Genomic DNA, 21,286 nt, shown 5'->3' on the forward strand with positions numbered 1-21,286 from the left:
AGTAAGCAATTCTTGCAGACACATAAAATTATGTAAACTGGATAGTAAGGGTTACTTTTATGACAGTTTAATTAATTTTTAATTTTACCATAATGACTAAAACATTGCATCCTAACAGATGGTTGTGAAAACAGCAAGCATTCAGGATCAATTCTCCTTTTTATGGCAATGTGCAACCATATCCATCTTGGAAAAATGGATTATGGTTCCACTTGTAGGCATAATGCAATCTGCCCCAGAGTTCTGAGATGTGAGTTAACATCTAAGCCAACTGCTTTACTGAAAGAACCAAGCCACTGCAGCTTTTTGAGTCTTACTTGTATTTAATATCTTTGATATATATTTATGTGTGGGTAGATGTCGTAAAGTAGATGTAGCAATGCGTCAAATTTGGTCTATGAATGCCGCAAATCACTAACCCCAAAGCTTTGAAAATTAAATTTCAATGTCTGAGATAAATTTACTTCTGGAATACACATATTCTATGTGACCATTAAATACAGACGTATGCACAGCAGCATTAGCCTCGACTGCCAAGAATTTTATGTCTCAGAGTTCTCAGATTTACCATAATTCTCCTGTTTTACTTCACCAACTTCACAGAAAACCATACAGTGATACAGTAAAACAATAGTACACAAAAGGTTTAAAATATTATGAATGTGTGTGCAGAATTTGGGACCCCAGGGGAATGAATCAGGCATCCTTTTGAGAGAAACTGGACATTTCGCATACAAATATGTTGTTTCTTCTTTTCTAAAAAACCCTGCTTCTCCATTAGTGACCATTTCTTTAAAGACCTTCTAATTATTAGCAATAATTGGTGTGGCACCTATGACTATTCAAATGTAGAGTGAATATCCAATATTAGCACCTGTACAACAGAACTTCTGTGGTCTAAGGTAGCTCCATTTAAAAAAAGGGATCTCAAACCTGCAGGCAAAGGATGAAAAACATCATAACCTATAAGCAAAGGAGTAACTCTGGAGGATCTCTGCTGTTTCTTATGCTTCACATGTGTCAGATCAGCCTGTTCTGCAGCAGACACTTGGCAATAGCTGATGTGGATGTTCCTTACTGGTTTTACAACTATGTTGCCACTGGTTAGAAGTCTCTTGTGAAATTTTTGCAAAAGAGTTATCAGTATGGTCTTCATGACTTGCTCTTATACTACAAACCCTTGCTTAATAAACAATTTGCTACAGAAAATACGGACAAATTAAAGGGTCAGTTTCTAAGCCTTAGGGCTGTTAAAAAAAAACACCAAAAAACCAACATAACAGCGACACCAAATGTATTCTGAGGACTGTTTAATTACTACACTTTTAAAATTGGCTTGGGTTTTAAGACACTTTAAACCAAGACAAATCATCTGAGTCCTCTGCTACTGTTAGTTTGCCATTCACTATAGAATCACCAAGATTTTACCACCAAAATGTAGTAACACTCAGCTGTATGGGAATAATCATAAAAACAAACTGTTCAAGGGAACTAAATATCTACATATTTCCTCTCTAGCAATTGGTCTCTGAATGTTTTTCCTCTTTCAAGGAAGATTAAACCAGCCTTCCCACCTAGAGTTGTGCACACCCCCTTAATAAACATTTTAAAAAATGCCCTAGAATAGTGTGTCGCTTTTATATAGAAATAGGATTCACATAGTACTATGCAGTATAACATAAAACCCCTAGAAAACAGCTCTCTATAGAACCAAAATAGTCTCTTACTTTTAATTTATTTAATTGCTTTTCTTTTCTGTACCTGAAAAAAGACTGAAATATATGGAATTTATATTGAAAGCTAGGCAAAGTCTCTAACTTACAAAAATGGAAACAATTTGCATTAAAAGTTCTTTTTAAGAATCAGACACTAAAGATAAACTAAAGTAAGTAACAAATATTGGCTTTAAATACTAAAAAAGACTTTGCAATTAAACTATTCAAAACATCTGGTTAAGGGCTATTTTTTCCACCCATACAGTTACTATTAATAATAGATTAATTCTTCCTCTTGTTTATTAATTTGGTCTGGAGTAATGGCTTCCAAAAAACTCTCAAGTAGCTTATTAGCCTGTGGTAAAAGGAAAGGAGAACTTGTACTTTTACTCACAGTATCAAATACTGCAGATGAAAAATAAAGATAAGCAGTGAAAATTAATTAAATGAATTAAAAATACCCCACAAAGCCCAAAATGTAAATACTAGCTGCACTTAAAACAGAAGCAGGGGTATAGTGGGTTATATTATACAGATGATTAGCTATAAATTAGCCTGACTCAATACCTAAAAAACCCCAAATCTTGTTCTGTTTAGAAACGTTACTATACAGCTTTTGAGGTAATTTTTTGTATTATGCTCACAAAGTATCTCCACGGGTTTTTCTTGCGGATAAAGGTCCAGCTACAATCATTCCCCTTTTCAGCTTTGGCTGCCAGAAGCACTTGAATTATCTGATCTCTGGGTAGGTACAGGTAGTATTTTGCAGGCAGATTCAATAGCAGAGCTGCCCAGCTGCAGCCTCCCCTAAATCAGAAGCTACCTCATTTTGGTTAACTGAGTGCTTTGCTCAGGTTACCGAATCTCCTTAAGATGCAGGATGAAATAACTTGAACTCAGCACCATCCTGACACAAGTGTGTGGGTTTTGAGCAAACCTCATCCAGCCAATTTGGGGCATGGACAGAAGTTCAGCTTTGCCTGAAGATGCCACCCCAGACTTTGAGATACAGCAGCTGAGCTTCCTGCAGAGGTCTCACCTACTCCTCTGGAAACTGGCTTCACACAGGAGCTTTAGGATGGCAAGACTTTGTTCTTGCTTTTACCAAAATGTAACCATTCTATTTCTCTGCAAGCCGTCTCAGTCCAGTAAAGCAGAAAATGGCAATGCAGTATGGTCTGATGTTTGACTAAGACTGCTGTCCCTCTAGGTTATGTTTCTGTCAAAATCTAATTATACAAATAACTGAGATTGTTTCTCATTCAGGATGCTGTGTCTGCAGTGATTTAATGTCAGTAATCAGATGTTATGTACTATGCTTTGCATCAGTTGTTTAAACAATTAAGGTTGTTATCAGTCACTCTCCCATTCATTTCTCAAAACCAAATAAATGTTGGCTATCATGGCACATGATTTGTACATGCATATTTGGAAACAAAGCTGTTATGATTTGGTGAGGTTGGCTCAAAGCCTTGAGGGAACAGGTTGGAATATAAAGAATAAAATTTGGAGGATGAAAACAGTACGGATAAGGTGGGGCACCCACAAAGAAGTCTAACTGGTAGCCCTCACTGAAGCGAAATGAATCCTAGACATGGCATCCAAAATGCCACGCCTGGCAAACCAGCCTAGCACCAAGAATTACCCTAAACCACGTCCATTCTACACTCCCCTCATGAACAATTGTATTAAGTAAGTCACTCATGGCAGCCAGGACCACATTTCCTTCTCCCTGTCACACCAGACTGAGTGGCAGCACATTCCTATCCTCAGTCACGGGTGGGCAATGACTGGTCACACACACACCCCCAAGAGTCTGCTTTCAAAGACAGTGTCAGTATTCCTCGATAAGCCTGATCTCTGGAAATGCTTCTTCAGGAATTCAATTCCCCTTGAAAATGTTTTTGTTTAGGATAAATGGCTTTCATTTTCCTCACTAAAACCGAGTTTCCCTTTTCAACCCTCCACCAATGGCACATTGCAGTGGGCTACGGAGTAGAAAAGCAGACCCAGGACAATGGAAGCAGAGTTTTTAATCCACTGGACATGACAAATTACTCCCAGGAGCTACATGCCTAAATGAATTTTTTAAGAGTGCAGGGGACCATTGCATTCACTCTCCTAAATGAAGCTGCTTGTTGCCTCCTACATACTGGAGTATATGGAGACTTCTAACCCAGGAAATATCCTGCAGCGGTAGCACAGGAAACTGAAGGGTTTGCTACGAGCAAAATAAACCTCCTGAGCATAGTTTTGGTAGAAACACTGTACAGTTTTCTGTTCAGCACCACATTTTCTAGGGCCATATACTGCTTACTTTGCTGGCACAGGGCTGCAAAGTCTATGGAATTCTGTTGCACTTGGACAGGAGAGGCAGCGTCTCCCTTCCCTGGCGTGGCGGGCTGCAATGCCAGCATCTCAAGTGGCAGGACAGCCGATGGGTTTAGGAGACAAAGCTCTATAATCACTCCAGCAGAAACAATGAATTATGTTCAAGACACCCATTTAAAACTCCTGAGTCTAAATGAGTGAAGGGAAAATTTGTGTACAAGATTCGAACAATGCAGCAATCAGGCAGATTTAAAAGCAATGCCTGACATATGTAAAAATCAAAATGAATTTCTCACTAGGTTAGCAAGAAAACTATTATCATAATTTAATTACTTATGTACTATTACAGCTTCTAACTTTCACGGAAGGTGAAGCTCAAAATTATATATGATCTCAAAAATCACTACCTTGAAAACACAGGCTTGTTTAATTATTGTTGTGTGAAGATTTCTGTACCACCACCAAGTCCTGCACTGCCTAGAACTCAGTATCCCATAAAATTTGCACAGCCATTCTTAACTAAGCAATTATTTGCAATACATGGCAATACCTTGCAAGCCTCAGTAGAGAGAACAGCAGCCAGTGCCCCAGTCCACCAACACTGGGAGGACACACCCCATATTCATACACATTCACTTGAGGTTAGTGCTCATGAAGAGCTGCTCCAGCTGGTGGCCAGGAGGAAACAGTGAGAGCATTTGGCTGAGCAAGGTCCCTTTGCTGGGCCCCCCAAAGGTGCCAAACCTGCACTAACCGTGCGGGGTTGCTCTGTAGCATGTTGACATACACCCCGATGAGCACATGTTCATCAGCCAGCCTGTCTGCAACATCGAGGCTGTACTGTAACCTGAAACGGGGGCGGGGGACAGGGTGTGGTCCAGACAGACACAGAGATAAACAGAGAGAGCAGGAGCAAGTAAGATTGTGAAATGGCAATCTAGGAATGAGTACTTCAGTGCTCTTAGAAAAAAAAAATCAGAACGAAACAACACACCAAGTGCAGAAATTATTTTGTTATTATTGTAATTTACATGTTTAGTATTTAGTGATTTAGGATGGTAGCGTCCACTTGGTGACAGAGCCAGTCTCAGAAATCAGTGAGATGCCAGATCAGGGCAGGGACTGAAGCTCTGGAACTCTACAGCAGCATTTATTACAAAATACAGCAAATTCTGAGGTTGGCACTATTTGTATTAATATACTATGTATTGTGCACAAACATTAATATAGATATGTAACATACATGACTGACACACTGAATTCACAAGCTGGATTTGCTTGGAAGTGTCTGATCAAGACTTTATGCATCCAGGTGTACATAAATATATTTAAACATGCCTTACTTAGCTCACTGGGTTAATTGGTTATGACAATTTTCTCAGGAAAAATATATATAGAATACATTAAAAATGGGAGAAATAGAGGAAAAGGTTTTGGTTTAGTTGTGTTAGTGCAAGTTAAAGAACATACTCTCTCTTTAACTTACCCTTTGCCTTTCAAGAAAGCTGGAGCAGCCCTAGCCAGCAGTTTGCTCTGCTCTACTTCAGTATTCTTGGAAGGAGAGCTAGTTAATAAGACAGGAAAACTAAGAAGAGGGTAAACAGTGATGTCTGAAATTCATTATAGAACAGAGCTTCGAGAAGCTCATTCGAAAGCCCTGGACTGAATAATAATAATAGAAGCTTTAAAGGAATTCTAAAAAACTTCAGGAAATGCAAAATCAGGAATTATGAGTTTTCCCTCCTGTTCTCCAAAACCATACTATTAAAGCCTCCACTACAGCAATGACAAACAAAATGTGCTTCTCTCACAAATGGAGAGATGAAGGCTTGTGTATTTTCCAGATGGAGTCTGAGATAAACACGGTCTCAAATGCTGCTTTCGAGCTGGGAAAGCTTTACTGTAAGAGCTAAATTGCTTTTCTCCACATTACCTGTAAATTGGTTTCAATAATCTAAGGAAAGGCATTTATTTGGATGCAGGGATGGGATACAGCAGTTCAATTTTCAGAAGTACTGTTCTTCTGTTGATTTAAAAGAATATATAGTTCACCAAACACACTTTTTTTTCCTAATTACATATTTAATGGATTGCAGTAACTGCATCTTTCCCAACACTTAAATATCCAGATTAACAAGCTACCACTGGCTAAGAATGGGAAATATTGAAAATGTTCTTTTTTTTTTCTCATGCTGCAGCATTTTTTTGGTTTAAGATACAAAAAAGCAAAACAAAATTATATTTTGCTTTCTTCTCTATAAAAATTTTTCACCTTTTTTTTGGTGGCACCTCATGGGTGCGTGAGCATGGATGCACCTGTGCACCCACGCACCTCACCTGTGTATGGGTCTGTGTGTGTATAGGTGATGTTGCACAAATGTGGTGCATGGCAAATCTTCAAAACTTTCAATATTGGGACAAAGAAGGAATTTGAAGAAGGAATGAGGTGAGACGTGTGCAATTCCCCTCCTCTTGGGAGGGCAAGGTTGGCAGTGGGGTTCTGGAAAGGATGGGACCAAAGGTTGTCCTATGAACTCAAGCCTATTGATTTGTAATAAATTTGTAAGATAGCTGAATGAAATGCTGTAATTTTTGTACAGCAAGAAAAAAATGCTTGTTTCACATATCTCTGCCCACCAGCATGCTACTTATGTGTATTGCACTTCCACTGGGGCAATATCCATGCAGATAAACATGCTCCATGCCATCTAGAAGGATGTGTTTTCCACATGTTTTCTTCCCAGTTACAGAAGGAAAATACATTCAAGGGGTACAGGGTGTGCCATTTCAGCCAAAAATGCACCTTTTAGTTCTAAAAGTACAGATAAATGTGTTGCCACAGTGGGAGACTGAAGGCCCCAGGGCAGATTTTGTGCCTTGCTTTCTAACAGTGGGCCCCCCCACCAACCACAAGTTCTCCTCTCCCATGCTCCAGAGGCCACACAGGTAGTGTGGAGAAACAAGCAAGCAAGGATTACTCACTGAGCAACTGATACCATGTCTATCCATGTCCCTTTCCTTTTAAGTTGATTAAGCAAACTTTAATCTTCCAACCATTTCTCATGTAAGTTACATTTTCTCTTGTTCTTCTGATGTTTGGGTGTCTCCTCTGGACTGCAGATATGCTGGTTAGCATTTCTACCCCTGTGCTGTTGCTCTAAACTGCATGCAAACCTCTAGGCAGATGTCTCCTCCTCTGGAGAATGTTTTAATGGCTTTCCAGATGATGTTCCAGGGTCAAATGCAATCTAACAATTGTATTGCTGACTTCAATAATTTTCTGGTTCACTGCAACTGCTAGGTTTTCTGTTAAAATATTTCTATCCATCCAATTATGCTCCCATCTTTTATTTGACTATTTGCTTCCTTGCTACAGCACTTTTCACTTATAATTACTGAACTTCCTGTAATTGATTTCAGATCATTTGGACATCAATTACTACCATTGCTACTGAGCTACCTTTTTTGTATTTAGAAACTGCTCTCCAAGCACTCCTTTCCATAAGTATTTCAACCTTTGTACCACCTACTAATTGGATATATTCACTCTATTGCTTCCATTAAGTCACTGTGAGAAATAGCACATAGTGTCTGATTTAGGGTAGCTTTCAAGAGTCCCAGCAGATGTTCTTCTCCTAAAGCGACAGCAAACTTCTGAAAATGTCATTATTAATTTTCAAAGTTGCTCTTTTACTAATTTCCCTATGTCTGTATTTCCTTTGGGTACTTCTGCGTCATTTGGGACTATGTTTAGAGTCCTTTTAAGGTCAACCTGTACTGTATCTGCTGTTTCTTCTTTTACCCACTGGATCAGTTATCCTGTCAATGAAATAAATTAGTTTGGTTCATGTAATTTGTTCTTGACAAATCTGTGGTGGTTATTTCTTGTTTATTATCCTCTAGATGCTTACTAACTCTTTTATAATTTCAGGATCTTCGGATACCAAGGTTAGGCTGCCTCCTTTATAATCCCTTTCACCTTTGTCCCTGATTCCACCTTCAACCCTCCTTCATTTGGAAGTGCTGATATTTGTTCTACTTTTTCTTCCATATCTTTCTACATCCTCCACATATTCCCCAAAATACAACTAATACTTCAGAGATCGTTCTGGCCACAATGACTTTCCAACTGGAACAGATATTTTAAAGATATATTCCTGCTAAAATGGAATATCTTGTAACATGCCAAATAATGCTTCTCCATCCAAATTTAGAGACAAATCTTCCAGCTATGAGCGGATGTCTATAAAGATACAGACCTAATAATTTTGGTGTAGATGTTCTGCCCTCATTAGTGTTTACCTGGCTACTAAACAATCAAACATATAAACCTTTCCTTTAGCCAGGTGGAATATTGCTGATGAAATAAGGCTTCTCATCTTGTTCTGAAAACAACATGCAAAGACAACATCCAGTTGAAGTTTACCATGGGAAAACTTCTCCTTAGAGACAGGAACAAGGAGAACAGCAGCAACCAGTATGTTTTGTTCCAAGTTAGTTGCTGACTAGAAATCTGGCCTAATCTCTTGTTATACCCAGGTGAATATCCAATTTCTTTAACTTTTATGTGAAGTTCAAAAAAGGCACCAGCCATTCTGACTCAGCAACAAATAAGACTCAATTTCTCCTTGGCTATTGGTATCTGATATCACAGCACATTCTTTCTATCACACAATTGCCAAGTCATTTCAAGTTCACCAGAAAGTGTTGCATCACACAATTTATTCCAGTTTATTACTCCTTTAGAAGAACTAAATGCATTAGCTGTGAAGGGAGGGCTGAGAAAAATGCAAGAAAAAACATTCTATTTCATCTTATCCTACCTAAGCTCAATAATTCAATAGCTTAAAGAAAACATTTATAAAGAAAGAGCAGGAGATTGTACCCATTACTATGGCAGCTATATACTTTAAGTCAGCATGACAGACTGCATCTGGGGAACAAAATTATTCAAATAAGGAAAAAAACATTAATTCAGTATATAGAGCTATTTCTCTTGACTGGACAAAAGTTTCTATAATGCTAAGTTTGCTTGTTTTGATGTAACATATCCAAATCATTGGGTTTGCAAGGGCATTACCTACTCTGCAGTAATATTCCCTTGTTCGGCTGCCCTCTAGGCCATCAGAAATTGCAAAAAACAAATCAGAGAGAACTCCTGAATATTAGCTACAGCAAAAGAATTACAGGCCTTGTGGTTTTAATCATGTTAGCTGTCAACACAGCAAATGACCATGATTTGGTATTTGGGAGAAGATCACAGACTTTTTTGTTTCTTCTTTTCTAGCACAAGTGCTTTAAAGCTGTTCTTGAGCTGCACAGAGCATATTGTTGATACCAATTTCCACACTGTATATGTTAAGAAAAAAGGTGCTTGTAATTGCTAAGCCAACCTCCTCATTAAAGCTCTCTTATGGACTTGCTGGCTCAAACTAAGCAAACAAGCACAGAAATTTTAAGTGGACTTTAATTCTAAAGCAGCTTGAAGAAATTAAAAAGCATCTTTGGGAAAGCCTGAACCCAACTTCCTTTGAGCTTTGGAGTAATTGTGTACCCACCCGAAATCTGTGCTTCAGATGCAATTAAAGTGTAAATCGTATATAATGTTCCATCTCCTTTCAGCTGTTCCTCGCAATGTGTCACTGCATTTACCAATTATCAAAGATCTTTCCTCTAACAAGATTCTCCATCTTCCCAGTTAATTTCCAGTTTATACCCATGTATCCAGAAATAAAGGTGGTAGTGTGCTGAACTTAGGAGATGCTATCCATTTCCAGCAGCAGAATGAGCTGATGTGCTGAATTTATCATCTGCTGCTATAGGGAGAAACTGGTTAGAATGGCTATGTTCTTATGTGAACACAAGTAGCTGAAATAAATACCATGGGAATGCTATGAATGACATTCTCTGCCAATTCTCCTTTGAATAAACATTCAAATTACATAAAAACCTCACTTAAAGCTATGTGAAACCTCTGGACTAGACTGCAACACAAAGTAACCATAAGTTATCTGCAGTGAGAACACAGCCAGCAGAGCTTTTAATGTTGATTACATCCAGCTAGAAATTTTACTCTGAGTTTGTACTCTTCTTATTATGATATGGATCATGGAGTATTTAATATAAAATCAGCACAATTGCAAACAGGGCCATCAAAGTCTGTTTCTCTGATGTTCAAGAGGGTGAGCTTCCACTAATGAGGCCTGATTTTCCCAGGGCAATAGTAACAGTAAAACTTAAAAGAATGAGTTAAGATACAGTTATTAGTCTAACCCAGATTGAAGATCTTGTCATTTAGCAGAAAAGTACCTTTGTATGGATAATTCTTACTGAATTATAGTTAATGCTCATGGATCAATTGAAAAAAAAAAAAAGTAAAGGCGATTACACTTCATGTAAAAAAGATTGGGAAACTGTTCTTATGCAATTGTGTATTTCTTTTATGCAGAATGAAACAGGATCTTCCTTCAGGTCACTGAGATGTGAGGGAATGTGCTGGAAAAAGCGTGCAGCTACGAGAGGCATGGGTCCAAATCCTGTGCTCACTATGTAAATGGGAAGCTTTCATTAGCTTCAGCAGGACTTAGATCCGCCTTTCCTGTGGTCATTTTGAAAAGCAAAGCTGAAGGGTCTGGGGAGGGTTATTGGCAAGCAGCACTCAGGGCAGAACAGCAGCCACCCACAGTGAGAGCTGAGGCAGAGGAGGCTGGCTGTGAGACCTGGAGTCGTTTCCAGGCTTTTGTGCAAGCCTCTTTCATTCAAGGACACAACAGGCAAGTCATACACTGATGATGGAACCATAGAGGTGTAGTTTTCTCAGTTTTCAAACGCAATGTCTCCAACTTCCACTGGACATATTAATATTAATCCCATGTGCAAAAGGTAAAATGAAAGACTTGTGCTGCGCAGAAGCAAGAGAAGTTGGCAAAGCCCACAGCCAGCAGGAAGTCTATTCAAAAGACTAATTAGAGCCACAGAAACCCTCTAGCCCATCAGAGCCTTCCTTAAAGAATATTTTGAGTAGTTTAGCAGAATTACTAATGATTTAGTGCATGAGCTACACAACTACTGCGATTAGTAGGTTAGTGCTGTCATACTGACCGTGAATTGTTGTGAAGCTGATTTACATACAGCTTTATAAGAGAATGCTCATCAGCCACAGGACTGGCTGCATTTATACCCCCAAGTAACCTGAATGATTCAAACAATGAAACCTTGTTAATAGCTCAGAAAGAATACACAGAGAGCAGAGTGTTCAGAGGGGGTTCATAACAATAAATCTAATTTATTTAGAAAGGATACTGACTCAGCTGTTTGTAGGGTGCTTTTCCTTTCCAATAAAAAAATGCAAATTAAATTTGTAAAAGGTGAAAATAGAAGTACTGAGAATAAGCTGTCAAACTCCTAAAATCCTGCTACGTCAATGAAACAAAAAGTTATAAAACGTCTAATATACAGTCAATGTCATTACCTTACATAACAGGGTACAGTTAACTCTAAAAGAGTTGATGTTAATGTCAATGACCGCTGCATCATTGAAACTTTTAACTGTACAGGGATGTCACACTGTCCACTTATAAGGAAGTCTGGGGTGGTACAAGTCTATGCTTGAGAGGGGTGGTACTACCACCTGCCTTCAGGGGATTCTCATCAAGGAGTGCTTCCTGGGAAAAAAAAAAATAGGAATTCTAATAGCTCAGGAAGCATATTAAGTTTAAACCTGATAGTTAAAGACAGTCAGTTACCAAAGAGGACAAAAGTAAATAATTGGGTATGTTTTACAGGCAAAGAAAGACAAGCAGCACAGTAGACAGTGCTGTGAGTGTTACTGCAGGTCCCTGGCCTAGGTAGCAAAGCATACTTTTGTTGATCGAGCACAGGGAATACACAGATCAGCAACAGTCCTAAAGAGCACTGCTCTTAGTGACCTCTTCTGGAGAGGCTACAAAAACATTACTCTGCCTTGCACATAAACCCCCATATATTCCAACAACAGAAATGAATCTGCATTTGCAGTCTCTCTGTACAGGCAGCAGATCTGACCTTGGGGGCTGCTCAGGGACTGGCTTTCAAAAAGCATCTCAGTCACACCCACTTGCACTAAGATAACACTGAGAATTTACTGTTTACAGCTCATGGCAACAAAATTCATAAATCAAATAAGCAGTAAACCATCTTTACTCTGCAGTGTACACTACAGGTTTGATTTCAGTTTTTGTGTTAAAATATGTAGCTGTGCATACCCAGACATTGTGTTTAGTCATTTGGGAATGCTAAAGCACTGACACACACAGCAGGAGTCAAGCAATAAAATGTACCCAAGGAAGACACATTGCTCATCTTCCCCAAGACAGCTGGAAGTTATTTTCCTGCCACCTTCTTACCCATGTACCTTTGTAGGCTTACATAGATGGGGTCAGACAGCTAGCAAATGCTGCACACATATTTTGGCTGGATAAGCCAAAATATTGAGTCAAAATGTACACAGTCAGCTGCAAGCACCTCCTCTTTGGGATTTATATTTCTGATGAGACTTTCCTGGCTTGTTTACTGAAGGGTCAGTCACCATATTCCCAGACTACTCCTTCTCCCTTGTTGATTTTAATGAAAATCAGAATGGTTTAACAGGAGAAAGGATGTCTTTCTATATCTGGGAAGTATGAAGACACCTTCTCTTTGTTCATCCATATCTTGCAGTATGATGCAAGCATTCCCAGTAGACAATGGCACGTCCCAGTTCCTATTCCCATAGTGCCGTTACAAAATGGTTTTAATCAGTAGCCCATTTTGGGTCCCTATGGGAAGGTGCCTGGGGTTGCATGGGAGCACATTTTAGCGGGTCAGAATGGTTCAATGAGAGATGAAATTCAGTGCTGTGCTGTGGGGAGCCTGGGGTGCCTTAACTCCAGCTCTCTGTTCAGATGTCTGGGTATCAGTCCAAACTGACCAAGGCATTTCTCTGCTCACATCTCTTGATTTTACTGTGTGAGAGGGTTGGAGTTTTTTTTACTCCTGTGAGGGAACTGAAAATTGAAACTTCCACCACTACCATATAATAGTTTGATATAAATAGGGATAAGAACTCACCTTCTGTTTGCAAAGGGACTTCCTGAGGGAACAGAATGGGAGAAGAGTGTGTCGTTCATGCTGGTTACAGGTCGGGGGGGCCTGAAAGACAAAATACCCAGCTGCATTAATTTTGCACCAAACCCCCCACCATCAGCAACATTATTTATATAGAACAGAATGAGCCTGTTTAAAGTAACATTGCAACTGGCATCTTCTGCTTTACATAGTAATAGTTTCAAATTATAGATGTTGTGGTTTTAAGAAGTTGATAAAAATACATTGGTACTTAGGCCTGGAGGGAAATAATGCCTTTGTGTGTTCTGAGGTGAGTTTTAAGCAACCTGCTTGACTTTTTTCCCCTGGTTTGGTATAATAGCCAGGATGACATTGTTCCTTTCCAGACACAACTGTGTCGAGTGCAGTCCCTGCTTTCAACGAGCCAGGATGGGAACTGGCAGTCAGTTTTCTGTGGTAGCATGGAGGTCTGCAGCATGGAACTGCCAATAAATGATGCATCTTTTCATGAAGTGCTAAGCTCCATGCTATTGAATCCACATAGTGACCACAGTGTACCCAAGCCCTCAGAATCCTATAAAATATGCAGAATTTTAAACTGGTTTGATGGCAAAGCTTTTAAACTGGTATATCAAACCCCCAAGTCAAAATTTAGAGTAACTATTTAGTTCAAGAGGACCCATTAGTAATGATGATTTCATTATTACATTCTTTATTTCCTGCTTTTGCAAGAAATGAAACAAGAAGGAATTTTCCTCTGCTTTCTTTTACTGTCTACTCTTAAAAATAATCTGTATATAATTTTCTCCTTCTGTATCCATTAAGAAGAAATTTCTCCTTCTTAGCAAACTTCTTATGGAACACTGGGTAAAAGATCTATCTGCTCAGGAAGAACTAAAAGGTATGTTATTCAAATCACAGGGTGTTCAGCCAGATATGAGCAGAATCTGAAGCCACATAATTCAGACCTCAGTTTGATTAATATTCCCCTTTAGGCTCTGTGGAAGACCTATCTTGCTTTTTGAATTCTGCAGATGTGCAAATCAAAATATGGTAGCCATCTGCAAAATATTCACTGGGCTCCAATTGTGCAAGACAACTGGTCAACCAAAGCATTTCCAAGAAAGCCAGTTCTGCATAGAACTGAACTATTACTATATATTTTGTATCGTAACTTGTTATAAAACAGGCAAAAAATGTGGTATTTGAAAAATCCAAATGCATTTCTCAGCATGATAAGGCCACACCAATTTTAAGAAATTTAAAACTGTGAAAAGAAAGAGGTAGGATGTAGAGCATTATTTATTTATATCAAAATACAGTTATAACTTAACCCTGCATCTGCAGAATGTCATGAAAACCTCCAGTTCTGATCAGTCATCAATTTGAGAAGCAGTCCTTTGTCTTCCATGTACTTATAGGGAAGTGTTCAATGTTATTTTTTTGGTAATTCTGCGATTATCACAATTTTTCCAAGCTTTTCCTTCAACAAGTGTACTAAAGAAGAAAAATACTCACCAAGTATCTCTTTTGCAGGCAGAATAGAATGGAAAAGAGATCATTAATTAAATTGTCAGTTTAATATGTGTAATTAATGGTAATACATTGGACATACTCCATTTTTATGATCCTGATTCTGCAAAAAGCATGAGAGCCTCTATGCATAAAATTTCATTAATCTGTTTGCAAAAGCCAAGTTACTTTTGTGTACAAACATCTTTAAACTCCAAGACTTTGCTAAGGTTTTCTGATTAGCATTACTTTGTCAATCATTATAATGAAAAAAATGATATTAAACTAATCCAGAGCTTTCCCAAAGCAAGTTCTTAAAGGCTGATGCCCACTGTCACAGTCCTCAGGTTCCACTTGAATATCAAATGGATGTTCAAACACATAGAGTTGTGTGATGTGGTAAGACAAGAACAACAGACTTTATTTTAAAACAAAGGAAAACTCAGTTATTGACTATAAATTATATTTTTCTGAGGTTATTTTTAAACTCCTGAAAGTGAGTGATTCAGGTTTCTGATAAAAGTGAGCTATTGATACTGGATTAACTGTCCTCAAGGAGACAGAAAACACTTAATGCTATTGAAATATGCTATGTAATAAAAGCATGCTATGGCACAACATATATCCTCAGTAATAAACCAAATTAAATAGGAGGAATTTTCCAAAGTGCTCCAGGCTGCTCTAACCTGTTTACACTGATGTCAAAAATAATGCCCCAGAGGCTTGAGATGAAAATGAAGTCAGGTCAGTGCAGAATGGATTTGAAAAATACCTCTGTGATGCACTGGGCATGCCATTTATTCTCTCTGCAGTCTGGACATTCTTTCATGTTGCTAATCTTATGTACAGAGAGGAAAAATGACCTTCCATCAGTGGGAGGATTTCTACCATCAACTTTATGACACCTTAATAACTACTTCTCTAGATGAGGCCTTTTATGTATTTCTTGCTTAATTCAAGATTTTGTGTGGCACCAGTAAAACAAAAAAAAAAAAACATGCAGTCTTTCTGTCTGGTGCCAGTCAAAGGTAGAAGAACAATCAAAAGGAAAGTCTCTGTGGTAATGCAGGGAGCACTTGCCCCCATTTAAGCTGGAAGCTAAGAAAAGGATACTGTTTTGTTGCCAGAATTCTTCTATCTAATGCAAATATAAACCCCTTTTTTTTTTTGTCTGGATTCCTGCCCAGAGCTGTTTCTCTCAAGTTCCATTTTGTTTAAAAATAAAAATTGCATCAGCGAGAAGATATTCTTGACAAGGTTGTGTAGCATTCCTCTCCCCTCAGTTAATTTGTGTCAATTATGCTGTGGATCATGATACCTCCACAACTTAGAGGTTTCTCACTCATGCATCGTTATAGCCAATATATATTGCCAAGTTATTTTACCATCAATCTATGAATAAAGAGAAACTGTCATAAAACAGAATAGATGGTGGTTTGTTCTCACATCCCATCACTCTAAATTGTCTGTATATTTAGGAGTAAGGGAAGGTGTTAATTTCACAGCAAAAATTTGGATCAGTTCCTACTTAATTATGGTCCCTTCCCCTTGCCTTGCCTAAATGCATTTAATCCATTCACAGTAGCCCAGTTTTCACTACCTTTTATATTCTGACATATCCCCAGGCCTTCAAGATCCCCCAGCCAACGGGGAACAGAGGCTTCTCTTTTTGTTTCAAGCTCTCTGTCTCTCTCCATTTCCCTTAAGGATGGCCAAAATCTGCCCTGACTTGCCAGCAGGGCCAGGCACAGCAGTGAGGGAGCACAGCAGATCCAACTCTGGATCATTTCTGCCAAAAAACAACATCCTCCCAGTATCCTTCCACAAAGAGGTGGAGGGGTTTTAACTGTAAATTAAATGTGATAGGGATTTGGCACTATATATCTGTCAGAGGAACCTCGTCTCTGAAGACCAGAGCACTCTCTTACACCTTGAAGAAGTTCTGCTATAACCACACAAGGAAGACCATCAGCATAATTCACCCTCAAAATGTCAGGCAGGTTGGGTGAACTTTCCAGGTGTTGCGCAGCCCACAATGGCTGGTGTACACCTGCCCTTAAAGATGCTACAAATATTCAAGACAGAGAAAGGTAAATATGTATAATAATAACAGACCAGAGCAGTTCCAGCAGCCAGTAATATACATATGCAGCATGTAAATGCAATTCTAATAGTTGCTGCCTAAAGTGCTTCAGTCAGGAGCCCTGGGAACATGGTTAAGAAAGATATTTCCTTAAGAAATATACCAAAATAAGAGAAATACTTTAAACAGAGTATTTTTGGAATATTTTTTCCAACTTAATTTCTTTGTACCCTTCCTCCAACCAATGTCTTAATTTTTCCTTAATTTTATGGGAAACCCATTTCTCAACCTTTTTTTTTTTTTTTTTTTTTTTAAGGATCAGGAAGCAAAGGTAAGCCAAGTTGATAAATGAGAAAATCTGAGTATCTGCCACTATGGGTAGTGGACATGCTTTAGAAGAAAAACTATCCAAAGTAGTACTTTCCCCACCCTGCACAAATACATTTTTTTTCTGCTTTGGTTTTCTTCACTCCTGCAGAAAAAAAAGTAGTGACATGCTACTATACCAAAAAATAATCTTGCTTTCTCAACATATCAAAACATAAGGATACTAGGCTCTTTTCAAGTGACTTGGCAGTTGAAGGCACACTTTTTATGAAGACTAACACAATTCTTCAAGGCTGGGTGAAGCCACAGCTCCACTAAAGTCAGTGAGACATCTGACACCTTTTTTACTGAACTGGTCTGATTTCACTTTTCTCTGGTGCCTTGTGTCAGGACATACCTGTGATATACTGAAATTAAGAGTCTCTAGATGACAGAACTAATGTTCTCAGCATCAATACATCCCAAAGTGCTGAAACTCCATGAAATTGCATGGACATCTCTTGAGGAGAATGGGGACATTCCAATGTTGTGTCCCAGTATTTGATTGTAGGTATATATCCCATTATTTTTTCAAGTGAAGTCACACCAGAAGAACATTTTTACACTAAGTATTTGCACAGCAAATTTGCACTTGTGATGCATTGAGCTGGACAAGCCACATCTGCCTCCTGCTTTGTTCAGAGCTGTAGTATCTACACTTGGTGCAAGCAACTCCTACAACGAAGCTTACTTTGTCTACAGCACACAGATACTTACACAATATGAGCCAGGTTTAGAGGTTTTTCAGGCTGGTCAGGGAACATTGGGTGCAAAGGTTCACGGCTGGAAGCACAGCTTAAAGACTTGCTAAGTGCATTAGTTAGCTTCTTAGCAGGTGATTTCTGGGAGGAACAAGGAAGGTAGAGGTAATCTGGACAAGTAAGGTGCATACTGTTTCTGCTATAGGAAGCACAAAACAACAGGAAGCTCTAACAGCTCAGGTACTGCCATCCCCCTTGCCCCCCCTCCCATGCCAAGAGTCTGGTACGGCAGAGTGCTCTCTTTGGGGAAGGATTATTGTTACCTTCGTCGGCCTTTAGAGCAGGCTGGGGGTGTATCTGTAGGGACAGTTGCCACGGCTTTTTTGCAATGCTGCACTCAGGCAGTGTTGAACGATGTAGAGCACAGTTTGGGTCACCTGGACTGGTGTTGGCTTGTACCTCACCAGCTAGGGAGTGCAAGGAGAATGGACCTGAGTACACTTGCCCCCACAGATACACTGCATGGGACACCATTTCCCTCCTAGATGTGGGCCAGACACTAGGCTGCTTTGTTTGTCCCCCTCACTAACATTTCCCTCCTCACCTCCAGTACCCTGTACAGTTTAGCTGCTATTACAAAGCTTATCTTCCACCTCCTGTGGTCACTGACCACTGGAGAATGGAAATCTGAGACAGGAGCTTGCCAGGAATTGCCCCACTGTGTCAAAAGCACTTTGGCCACTGATCACTGGAGAATAGAAATCTGAGACAGGAGCTTGCCAGGAATTGCCCCACTGTGTCAAAAGCACTTCAAAAGAGACTGACGTACTGACACTTTCCCCAAAAGATGGGGAGGGTCTGTGCAAGAAGCATAATTTTCATCGGCGTCAAAAAACCCCTAAAATCAGTATTTTCTGCTTTCTGTTTTGTTTGGGGACTAGGCAGCTGAGGAGTAAACTCAACCTCCCTTCTAAAGGATCTCTGAGATCTAGGGTGTCTTTTAGGCTGTGAGGGATTCTCAGGGAATTCAACTCAACTGTCTGTGATTCAGTTCTCTGCCAGTAAAAGAGGGTTACTGATCCTTACACTGTCTCCTCTCCCCAAAACACAGCTCTACAGGTTGAAATTGAAAAATCTTTCTGGAATTTGACAGAAAGGGTTTTGTATTTGTGGGTACACATCCTGCACAACTTATGATTGCCACGAAGTCCATAATGAAATATTTCTATTAGAGAAATCCAACCCAAATACGTGAAATTCAAGCTCTTTCTCTTTCGTTATAAATGCAATTTCACTCTAAATTGAGAACAGTGTATTTCCACTGCAGCCATGAACACTTGCAATCTGCATGTGGAGCTCGATACTGGTACATTATGGAGAACGCTAACCAGGTTTGAACAAATGCTAATGAATGCTACAGAAAGGCAACTTCAAACCTGAAGCAAAACATTTGTTTCTGGCAAGGAAACATTTGAAAGCACTAGGCATGTGGTCATATTTTTGTCTTCCGCTAAGCAGAAATCTTAGGTTTTCCAATTACTTCCTACCTTTAATTACAGCTCCCTGGTTACAGCAAAAAATGGATTTTATAGCACAAATTGCTGTTAGGAATGGAGTCTGAGCTACATAGTGGGCACTTTTACTATACAGATACTAAACTCCGGCCATTTGTGTCTATGCAACAAGCAGCAATTAGGACCCACAGAAACAATTACAGACCCAGGTCTGCTGGGATACAGTGCAGGGCTGTATGACTGGCATACAGAGCAAACCCTGTCAAATTTAACCCTTGCTTGTTCCATCAGTAGAAGACCAAACATTTTAAAAGTACTGAACTTCAAAACTTTGTTAAAAAAAAAGTACAAAGCACTGTACAAATGGGAGCTTTTGCTGTATGCATGATTTTTCTTTTTCTTTTTTTTTTTTTTTTTTACAGTATACTTTTGAATATTTGAGATTGATTAGGTATTTTTTGCTGATCTCTGGATTTGAACCCTGAAGGGTTTTGATGCTCTGTGACCAAGGGGTTCTACTGGGGCTTTGCTCCAGTCCATGGAAAGCTGAGTCCCCAGGTCTCATGCCCTTCAGGGAAGGTTAGGGTTCTGGCTGCTGTTGATGCTTCTCTTTCAGCTTAGAAAAAACACTGCATTATTTTGATTAACAACAAAAAGACTGAAGTGAGCTTTTCTCTATAGTAACCACTACTGTGGATCTAAGCCTGTGACCAAGCTCAAATCTACAGAGCCAGGATCATCCCAAATGCTACGCATATGCTGCAGCCACTCAACTGAAAATATTGATGAATGAGCATTAAGTATTCATCATTTCATTTACATGTAGCCAAACAGAGCAAGCCAATGACAATTTTACCGTGAGTCCTGTGGGAACGGGAGAAGCTGCCATGAGCCTGGTGCCCTGCTGCCAGCCCCTCCTGCGCTGCCCTCACCGCGGCACACACCGTCACAGGCGCCCCAGATCCTCACCCAGAAAAGATCATTCCCACCTCCACACTCTCCTGATGGCTCCCAAGGCCGAAGCCTCCCAGACAGGGTCACTAATCCAAAGTGCCAGCCCGGCTTCCAGCTTGCCCGACCAGACAGCTGCCCAGAGCTGTGGCTGGGGACTTCTCTGATGGCTGGAGGGCAAAGCAGTCTGCAGCGAGGCAGGAGCCTTCCCTTACCCATGACGTGTACTCTTTCATTTGGTGCTGGTTGCTGTGGGAACCGCTGGCATGGCCCCTCCAGAAGCAGTCCTGACAGAGCTGGTAATTGTGACACTGCTGGCAGCGGTAGCGAAACCCCATCATGCTCTCGCTGTGGCAGTAGGAACACTCGACGGGGTGGAAGACTGTGCGGGAGGAAGAAATGGTCAGCCAAAAAACAAAATAAAGAAGCACCCAGAAAATGTTTATGGACAAACCCCAAACTGAAGGGTGTTCCCTTCTTTGTTTAAAGGAATCTGCAGTGTTAGATGCTGCCGACAGCTCTGACCCATGAAAATACAGCAACCTGTGCTAAGCCATGGACAACACTTCCTACCTTGGGCACCAATCCCTTCTTCACTTTTGTGCTGGAATCTGTACCTCTTGCTCACAGCAGCATAAAATGTGTGTGTTCAGTATTCACTGTCTAACAGAATACATAACACATAACAGAGTACAGAGGAGGGCTACAAAGATGAGGGCTTTCTATGAAGATGGGCTGAGAGAGTTCAGCCTGGGGAAGAGAAAGCTCCAGGGAGACCTTAGAGCAGTTTTCCAGTACCTAAAGGGGCTACAAGAGAGCTGGAGAGGAACTTTCTTCAAGGGCATGTAGGGATAGGACAAGGGGGAATGGGTTCACTGAAAGAAGGTAGATTTAGATTAGATATTAGCAAGAAAACCTTTACTGTGAGTATGGTGAGGCACTGGATTGCGTTGCCTGAAGAAGTCGTGGATGACCCATCCCTGGAAGTGTTCAAGGCCAGGTTGGATGGGGATTTGAACAACCTGGTCT

General features: G+C 39.9%; 1 protein-coding gene across 12 annotated transcripts in view; it reads right to left on the reverse strand.

Moving 5' to 3' along the window:
• DTNA (dystrobrevin alpha) overlaps positions 1-21,286 on the reverse strand; it is a 180,969-nt gene that overhangs the window by 32,096 nt on the left and 127,587 nt on the right. For 4 of the 12 annotated variants that reach the window (XM_066181763.1, XM_066181753.1, XM_066181782.1 and 1 more), the window contains 6 exons: positions 20,473-20,639; positions 17,809-17,933; positions 13,134-13,214; positions 11,148-11,237; positions 5,533-5,610; positions 4,801-4,893 (listed from right to left, as the gene is read on the reverse strand). In XM_066181763.1, the coding sequence (XP_066037860.1) occupies positions 4,801-4,893; positions 5,533-5,610; positions 11,148-11,237; positions 13,134-13,214; positions 17,809-17,933; positions 20,473-20,639 (634 nt within the window). Of the gene's footprint in view, positions 1-4,800; positions 4,894-5,532; positions 5,611-11,147; positions 11,238-11,360; positions 11,711-13,133; positions 13,215-17,808; positions 17,934-20,472; positions 20,640-21,286 lie in introns of those variants that run through there. The other 8 variants (XM_066181832.1, XM_066181816.1, XM_066181825.1 and 5 more) reach the window with 3 other exon arrangements.

This window comes from Chamaea fasciata, unplaced genomic scaffold (genome assembly GCF_029207755.1).
Source record: "Chamaea fasciata isolate MVZ Bird 193981 ecotype frontalis unplaced genomic scaffold, bChaFas1.0.hap1 SCAF_1, whole genome shotgun sequence".
NCBI classification, from domain to species: Eukaryota; Metazoa; Chordata; class Aves; order Passeriformes; family Sylviidae; genus Chamaea; species Chamaea fasciata.